Source organism: Lepidochelys olivacea (assembly GCF_965140295.1).
Source record: "Lepidochelys olivacea isolate rLepOli2 genome assembly, chromosome: 4".
NCBI lineage: Eukaryota > Metazoa > Chordata > Testudines > Cheloniidae > Lepidochelys > Lepidochelys olivacea.
Genome location: NC_140414.1, coordinates 15812499 through 15821921, shown reverse-complemented (window position 1 = coordinate 15821921; position 9423 = coordinate 15812499). Strand labels below are relative to the sequence as shown.

The following is a 9423-nucleotide window of genomic DNA, read 5'->3' as shown; positions in this document are numbered from 1 at the left end:
TGTAACTGTTTATCGAAGTCCTGTCAACACATCTCATGCATATCACACTAAGGCACATTTCTGAGATAACTGCTCATGCTGAATGTAGCTGGGCCTTCTACTTTTCTTTGACATAACAGCTGAACTTGTATTTGTCCTAGAGAGCTGCAGTATGAAATATCAAGGCACAGACTCAAAGAGATGCTAAAACGTGTCTTATCAGTACCAGGGTTGTTGGTGCATATTATGAAAATCAGATGAAGTATCTCCCTTCCCTCCACTAAAGATGACAACTTGCAAGCTCTGTGATCTTCAAAATTGTGAACAAAAATCAGTCCAGTTTGAGTGTAAATTACCTGTTCATTTCTCCTCTTCCATGTGGCTTGGGGTTGTTCTGCAAAAACTTAAGAAAACCATCAACACAAAGTCCTTCAGGTCATTTTGGAAAGGGTATCTGACACCTTTCTTCTATTCTGTGTCCTATGGAATGTGGTGGATTCTCCATCCCTTGAAGCCTTCAAATCAAGAGAAGGTGTCGTTCTAAAAATAATACACTTTAGCCCAGCAACAAGAGATGACCTTGCAGCAGGAAGGACTGGGTGAAGTTTTTATGCCCTGTGCTAAGCAGGAGGGCAAATTAGATGATCACCATGGACACTTCTGGTCTTAAAATGTATATGCTGCTTAACCACTTGCCACACGGTAGAGGCAACCTCTATCACAACACGCTGAGGATTAAGGGTTTTTTTACATAGGAGAATGGTCATAGCAGTAGGTCAAGTGTTTAAGAGATTGTTGATCTTTGCCAATCCGCAGCAGTTATTGAATCATTCCAGGCTCTAAAAGCTTGCCCTCTGAATCATAAACACTCTTACAGCTTAGGAAGAGCCCACAGTTCATGCTCATCAAGTGAAAAATGACATGCCTTATCTTGTGTTGTGAGCAGAGAGCCACTCTGAAACCTGCCAACATGCACCAACAAAAACAGCACTTTTGGGAAGCTTAAGAAGAAAGAAGTCATACCAGACACTGACTTAGCCACCTGCTTTTGCCAACCTGCCGCTTTCTTCAGTGCAGGAATTTGAGCCAAATCAAGCAAAACACCTTGACGTTTTTGAGTCCATGGGATTTGAAACTGAATGTTCCGGCACAGACTGAATATCGAGCTGACTCTGGAGCTGTTCAAAAATTGCAGAACAAGGATGTGTTCCAGTTCTGGAGAAGCCGGATGGCCAGATTCCCAGCTCTGTCCGTCGTTATCCTGTGATGCTCAGCAGTACCAGTCAACAACTCTGCCTCCTAGCTGGGCCCTCAGGATGAGCGTGGCAGCTGCTCCAGCTTTTTGAAATGCTGTTTCCCCTGGAAGAGTCGTCCCCTCTGCAGAGCCCAAGGATAGTAGCAATGCAACTATGCAGGGAGGCCAGGCACCTCCTGCCCTATTAGTGGACCATGCAGCCCACAGTTTGGGGGGTGGGGTGTGTGTGTGAGAGAGAGAGAGAGAGAGAGAGAATTCTTGCTTTGGCTGTTTGTGTTCTCTCAGTAGTGCACACAGGTGAAAGTATCAGTGATTCACCTCCTTAGGATCAAGAGCAGGCATTCCCAGGAGGAGGAAGGGCAGAGCTAGCATTGTACAGTTAGTGTGGCTACTTTCTGTATTGTGTCGAGCTAGAACTGGCCTCTCAGAACAAGCTACATGTCCTATGCTGGAGGAGTAATTAACAAGGATTCTGTTCTCTCTTCCCCACTCCACTCCTGTCCTTGCTTTGTCTAACTTCTACAGAGGTGCAAACTGCAATTAATCACAATGTCCAGAGAACAGCATAGTTCCTACGTGCTGGCTGCCTTCCTCACCTCCTCATTAATGCAGTGCCATTACTCTCCAAAGCTGCATCTGCATTCAGGGGCCACCGCAGTGAGCACCAGAGTGATTGAAACAGCCTTGCTGCAGCCAAAGTGCAGCAGGATTACAGGAAAAGCTTGGCCTGCAGTGGTGTGAAAGGGGCTGGATGAAGATACTACTCCAGGGGCAGGGATGGATTAAAACTTAAAGGTGCTCAGATCCATCCCACACACAGGGCACAAGTGGGGTAGGATGGTCAGGCAAATCACATTTTGGGGGGCGGGAGCTTCAGACACTATCTCAGATACTGCACCTAGTCTCACGTCAGTTTACGGGGGCTGTGGAGACATCTGCGGTGTATAAAGGGTGTAAATTAAATAAGCCTATTGCTTTCTCCCCTACTCGTGCACAGATTTATCAATCATATCTTCATAGATTTGAAAACAGGACATCTTACATAGCTGGTGCTGCAGAATTAGCCTGCTTATACAAACATTTTTGGAAGATCCTACAAAAGTCTCTGAAATTCTTCCTCTAAGCATTCAGTGCTACCTCTTTGTAAAAGAGCTATTTAGAAGCCAAAGCCTTCCATTTGATATTTCTCCAGCACGTGTTTAAAGGCAGGGGAGGTTCTAGGGCTAAGCTATTTGAATGGTGTCCCTTTAATTCAATAGGCCTACACGATAATCAAGTTGTCTCACAAAACCTATTACTCATTTCTACCACATTTTAAAAAAACTGAGCATACTTTCTAGAATTAAAAGTGTCAAGTAAAAAACAGTACTTACAATAGGGTGTTCTCAGTGTGTCCCCCTTGCAAAAGAATGCTTTCAGAGAGGTAGTATGCCTTCTGCACAATGTCCATATAAACCCTATTTTATTCATTGTTACGGTACTGTCTTACATTCTGGCTTTCCACCTGGTAAACGCACAAATAATGACAATACAATTTTGTATCCCAAATGGCTTGAAAGAATCTGAAGCTACTGAACAATGAGATCAAGATAGGAAAACAGTAGGAAAGCAAACAGCTAGCCCATGCATCTGTTAGTTAATAAAATCTAAAATGATGAAAGAAACAGTCAACCTTAAAAGAAAATATTTTATGATAGCAATAAGACATGTTTTGAACAGTGCTGGATGCAACTATCAAACAAAACTCTTAAAATTAAAAAGCAGCTCAATTTCTGGGAAGCACTTCGGAACGCTGTCAGTGTATCAAGTCTTAGAGGCTCCAATTAATCCTTCATAAAATGTATTTCTTATATCACTTACAAAAAACTCCACTATGCATTGGGTAAAATACTAGATTTGGTTTATACTGAATACTTTGGTATAAACAAGTCCTAAAGAGGTCCTTCATTCATTTTGGTGTCTATTAGGTCCATCAATGGCTATTAGCCAGAATGGGCAGGGATTCTGGTCCTAGCCTCTGTTTGACAGAAGCTGGGCGTGAGCGACAGGGAATGGATCACTTGATGAGTACCTGTTCTGTTCATTCCTTGTGGGGTATCTAGCACTGGCCACTGTCGGAAGACAGGCTACTGGCCCAGATGGGCCTTTGGTCTGACCTAGTATGGCTGTTCTTATGTACAATATTCATTATTTAGAGTCTCTCATTAAATCAGATTGCAAATTATGCTCCTTTTTCTACTGGAATAGAACAGTTTCTCCTTCACTTCAGCTAAGTGAATTCTCTTCACCATGTCTCCAATAGAAAGAAGGTGTGCATTTCCACCTGCTAACCAGTTTCAGGATAGAGACTTGACTGGCAAACCATTTTCAAAATGTAGAGGAAGGTTGTGCTATTTCTCAGTAAGGCCTGAAGTAGGAAACTTACATCTGCACAAAATAACTCACAAGCAAACAAATGCTCACTTTAAAACAAACCCAGATACGTAAAAGTTCTCTAGAACAGAACACACGGTAACAAACTAGTCCGAAGAAAGCTCCAAGCTATGGCTTTTCATTTTTGGTTTAATGTACAGAGTGGAGTATGACACCATGCTCCAGCATTTTGGAATTTTACTTAGATCTTTAGCTTTCTAGATTCTAGAAAGCCTTTTCTTAGACGCTTATCTCTATGAAACTAAATGTGAATGTGTCTCTAACTATTGAAGACTGGCCTAAATTTTCAGATGTGACTACTGATTTTGGATGTTACTTGAGCCACCTTTAAAGAGTGTTTTTTGAAGGGCAGGTGCTCTGTGCTTTTTGAAAATCAGGCCCCTTTTAGGTGCGTCAGGGTGGACACCTAAAATCATTCCTCACTTTTGAATACATAGGCCACGCAAGGCCAAGTCCTGCCAACACTTAGATGTATGAGCAACCCTACTAGAGTATATTAAAGATGGACATAAGTCTTTGCAGGATCAGGGCAGCAGTCATCACATCTGGATATTTCAATGAAACGCAACACACCCTTTGTTAGGACGCACAAGTATCAAACACAAGGTACTGGTTTCTACCACCTTTCTTCTCGCTCCGCCTTTGTCTCCAATTCCATGGCAGGAGCCAGTGTGGGAAAGCAGGCTAAATGGCATATTCAAAAGCTCTGCTAAGGAAGGAAAGAAAAGGGAGTGCAAGCGTTTTCTTTTGTCTTCCTTTTCCTGCCAGCTCCAGCTTTTCTGCTCCAGATGTTGCACGCTCCTTTTCTCTTTAAGCAGCTACAGTCTGAAAATACAACCAACTAGTTTTGGGGTTTGGCTTCATGTCTTTTTGCTGCTGGTTTTCTGTTTGCGGAGGTGAGCCTCAATCTCATGCCTGAAGACTAGCATCCCCAGCTGGCCATGAGAAGCCTCATTCATGGCTTTGGATTGCATGCACATCTTGTACTGCTCCGGGGTCAGCTCATCTGGGCAGCGCTTTTCATGCCAGAGATGGAAGAGGCCCCGGACAGGCGTCCTGACCACGATAAGGTTGCTGTGAAGGTATTTGCGGTAGAGATGCACATCTTCTCCTCCCCAGCCTTTAATGTCCAGATCAAAGCCACCTAGTGCAAAGAAAATTAGACATAATTAATGCTAGAAATATATGGTCTCTACATGGAAACCGCAACCAGGAAAATCATCCCTCCTAGTAAGCCTAGAACTACATTAAAACCTCCAACACCAGTCTTACAAATGAGCAGTTACATGAACCATTTTCCTGACCAGAAGAAAAAAGATCCCATAATGAAAGTGTGGTCAGTGAAGAACAAGTTGCCAGCCCTTCACATTCTGAAGCCTCCAGTACATTTGGAATTCGCTTGGCAGTGGTTTGAAGAACAAAAAGAAAGCAATGCCATGCACCCCACAGCAATTTGTGCTCTGTGCCTACTGTTATTTTGAGATGTTCAATTTTACGAACTTTCTGATTTTTATGAATGCCTCAGTCCCCAATTAGTTTGTAAAACGGGGATTCTGTTGCCCTACGACACCCCAGCTCTTTGTGGCCGTCAGCTGTGGCACGCTTTACATTTAGACCAATTTCAGCAAAAAGCGTGAAATGCCAAACAATCCTACATTTTTAGATGTCTGTTTCCCTCGACCTGCCACCACAGACCAAACTGCTTTGTGTTTGCATCGAGCAGCACTTACATTCATGCTCTGTTTCCTAAACGAGAGCTCAGCTGAAGGTTGCAGTTGCATTTCCTTTATAAGCCTGGACCTCTGCAACGCCGGGGCAAAGCAGAGCAGAGTCAGAAAGCAAGTCAACCACTGGAAGCCGAGGGGGGAAAAAAATTCCTGCCTGTGATTTGCATTTCTCATTTTCAAAAGCTTCTGCTGGAGTCAAGGGCAGAACGTCCTCCATGCGGGGCTGGTGAATGAGCTCCTGCACCTGGGCTGCACTAGGCAAGGTGTGCAGACCTTCAGGATACCCTGCAAAGTGCATCTGTTTGTGTGGGCTGGTGTGGAGGAGGGGGACAGAGCTGTGCCGGAGGGAGAGGAGTGATGTAGTTCTGCTAGCTGTCAGGTGGCGGGCAGGAAACCGCTTCTTAGCGTGCTGGTATGTTAGAGCTTTGGCCAGATGCCTCTCCTTCCTATCTGTACGGAAACTCAAAGCACAATACTAAACAGCCTGGGACTTGGAGGGAGCCCTCTGACTCTAATGTTATTGGTTCTCTCCCCACCCGCGTGCATTGTTTTTAGATGCCTCCTCGCAGCTGCTAAAGCAGCCAGCAGGTTGGAAATGCCTGAAATGACTCCAGATCTCCCAGTTCTGCCTCCGCTCCTGCTCCGGGGTGGCGGCTCTGACCTTGCTGACTGGTTGCAGACAGTCGTTCTGGAAGGGCTGCGTCTGGGGCAGGCAGAGGGCTCCCCCTTTCCATCATGCTCTGACAGCCAGCCCCCACCAGGCAGTTCTGCTCCCTCCTGGCAGCTTGCAGAGGAGCTCTTGGTACCAGAAGGGAATGTCTGGAGCAACCAGAGCTTGGGGATCTCCAGATACTTGAGTTTCTGGTGGCTCCTGATACTCTAAGGCCATAAACTACTCCAGGGGAGCCCTAGCCAAGCAGCAGACTCCCAGCAGCCTTGGGGTGGGACAGGAAGCGTTGACTGCATCTCAAGAGCTTGAGGCAGGTGTGGCCAAGGCTTACTGTCCTGTGCAACACTGACATGGCCAACAGGGGCTCTCTGGACTCCCCTAACATCTCTGAGCCTGTCCCTGCTGGCTGCAGGATCCGGGTATATAGGTGAGCACATGGACTCTGGTTTATGAATTGGGATGAGAGGCTAGGAGAGGTGGAAGGACTGGGAGAGCCCTGGACTCTGAAATAGGCCCTGCACAGTCATAGTTGGGTAGCCAGCAGGGCAGCGTACGCAGCTCCTCTCTCACCACTGGCACTGGTTGCAGGGCGGCAGTTGGGTGGTGTCTAGAAGGAAAGCTCTGGGCTACTGGCTGGAGGTGCCTTTTGGGATGAAACTAATGGGAGTTTTGCTGTTGCACTCAGCGGTGCAGGATTTGTCCAGGATTTGTCAATGGTGCAGCTGGTGGTTGGCAGGGTGAAGATAATGGTCTGACAGGCTGCATGGTACCTGCTGTGAATGCCTCCAGGGAGCAGTGGGCCCATGGACCAGTCACAGCTATGCCTTACCCTTCCTGCCATCTGCAGCTGAATTCCCATCTGATGAAGAGGAGACTCCTGTGCACGAGGGCCAGGAACACTCACTGGGTCCCACTATTCACTATGCTCTCTAGGATCCACACATCCCTCTCCCTTCCACCCCAGTTAACCAAGCACTGGATGCTCACTCTGACTGCAAACAGTGCGGAAAGAAGCGAGCTCAGGCACTGTTTCTTCATCATCTCTCTTTGAAGATGTCAAGGAGGGAAGTTCTGTAATACCTAGTGAGATTTCTCCATCAACTAAGCTGTCCTCAGCTCTTCCAAATGCAAGGGCCCAAGGGACATTTTAAATAGAAAATTTTAAAAGGACTATATTGGAAACAGCTGTTTCATCATAATACATTTCTGATACCCAGGCTGAATTAGCCCTGAACAGTGTAAATGAACTGGATTCTCAGCTGTGCCCCATCGCACAATTAACAGTTGGCTCGGGAGCCCAAAGGATCCTGAATAGTTTAGAGTAGCTTTGGGGCTGCTCTAAAGTGTGCCAGCTGGCTACAGCCCCCAGGGTCCCGTATGGCAGCTAGGAATAGCCACAGTACAGTAGTGGTAGGCCACACTCCCTTCACAGGGGAGTGGCACAAAGGGGCTGCACTGGGGAAGAGAATCTGAGCCAGCATCTCTAAAGCAGGTTTATTTAAGTGCACGTTCTTACCTATGTTGATAAAATCAGACCGGTACTGACATGTCATTCCAAAGCCAAAGTCTCTCCAGAATCCAGTTTCCTTTTTTATAACCTTGGGGGTGGGGGGAAAAGGAACATTTATATCAGAGCAGTAGAATTTGTAACCTGAGCAAAAGAGGGACACCCCTACAGGGTGGCTAGGAATGGGGACAGCCACCCCAGTTTGTTCTATCCCATACTGCATTATACCCTGTCAGTGGAGAAGGGCCTGACCCAGCTCTAACTGACTTCAGTAGTGGCAGACTTCAGCCGAATGTTTCTGCTAAAATTAACTGCAGGCTGTCTGCAGACTCAGGAAAACATTGCATCATGAGTCACCTTCTGAAGATTATTTTCATAAGCAGGAAGGTTGTTATTCTCAATGACAGCTTAGTTTCCACCGGCTCTGAATCTGTCTTGGGGATGTATTAAGACATCAGGAAGTGAGCCAGTCTCATGCATTGATTACAGTTTACAAGAGTGCTGCACTAGCAGAATGACTTCAGGGGTCTTCTAAAATAATTCAGTACTAATGTGACACTGTTTACAGATGCAATTTGGCTGGTGGAACAAAATGACTTAAAACCACCTACAAATTGACATAAACAATTAGGAAAGCCTGTGAGTTTGAAATACAGCAGTGACCAGAGGAGCTAACCAAGTTCAGGGTGTTATGGTGCTAGGCACTGTACCGACACGTAGTAATACACAGCCCCCAAGGAGCGAACCATCTACATTGATAAGACAAACAACGGAGGTGCCATTGTCCTGATTTTACAGATGACAAACTGAGGCACAGCAAGATGAAGACCAAGATCTCCAAAAATAGGGATCTAAAGTTATGGTGTCTAAGGGTATGTCTACACTACGAAATTAGGTCATTATAGAAGTCGATTTTTAGAAATCGATTTTATACAGTTGATTGCGTATGTCCACACTAAGCAGAGTGTGTCCTCACTACAGTGGCTAGCATCGACTTACGGAGCAGTGCACTGTGGGTAGCTATCCCACAGTTCCCCCAGTCTCCGCTGCCCATTGGAATTCTGGGTTAAGCTCCCAATGCCTGATGGGGCAAAAACATTGTCGCGGGTGGTTTTGGGTACATTGTCAGTCGCCCCTCTCTTTGTGAAAGCAATGGCAGACAATCGTTTCGCGCCTTTTTTCCATGCGGATGCCATACTGCTTTCAGCAGACAGTGCAGTAGGACTGCAAACCATCGTCATCCACCGCTTCTGCTGCAACTCTGCTCTGCTGCTATTGTCTCAATAGCGAATTTCTCCATGTTGTCTGTCATGGGCTCCTGGGTATGTGTGTTCTTCCTTGGGAAATGTGCGTGGTGCTAACCGTCGTCATCCGCCACTTCCGCTGCAACTCTGCTCTGCTGCTCTCATGAATCCACCTCGCAGGTCCTCTCGTCATTCTCTATAAATATCTATTCTCGTGGCATCCATCATCAGCCACCGCTGCAACTCTTCTCTCCTGCAGATGCCATACCACGGCAAGCATGGAGCCCGCTCAGATCACCGCAGCAGTTATGAGCATTGTAAACACCTCATGTATTATCATGCGGTATGTGCAGAACCAGAACCTGCAAAAGAAGGCGAGGAGGCAACGGCAGCGCGGTGACGAGAGTGATGAGGACATGGACACAGACTTCTCTCAAAGCACAGGCCCCGGCAATTTGGCCATCCTGGTGGCAATGGGGCAGGCTCATGCCATGGAACACTGATTCTGGGCCGGGGGAAACAAGCACAGACTGGTGGGAGCGCATATTGTTGCAGGTCTGGGATGATTCCCAGTGGCTGCAAAACGTTCGCATGCATAAGGGTTTCAT

At 46.4% G+C, this 9423-nt stretch overlaps 1 protein-coding gene across 3 annotated transcripts in view; it reads right to left on the bottom strand.

Annotated features, from left to right (window-relative positions):
- Positions 1 to 2679: 2679 nt before the first annotated feature.
- Positions 2680 to 9423, bottom strand: part of CSGALNACT1 (chondroitin sulfate N-acetylgalactosaminyltransferase 1) — a 91077-nt gene continuing 84333 nt past the window's right edge. For all 3 annotated transcript variants that reach the window (XM_084625614.1, XM_084625616.1, XM_084625615.1), the window contains 2 exons: positions 7581 to 7662; positions 2680 to 4811 (listed from right to left, as the gene is read on the bottom strand). In XM_084625614.1, coding sequence (XP_084481740.1) covers positions 4528 to 4811; positions 7581 to 7662 — 366 coding nt within the window. In that variant the 3' untranslated portion in view covers positions 2680 to 4527. The remainder of the gene's footprint in view (positions 4812 to 7580; positions 7663 to 9423) is intronic.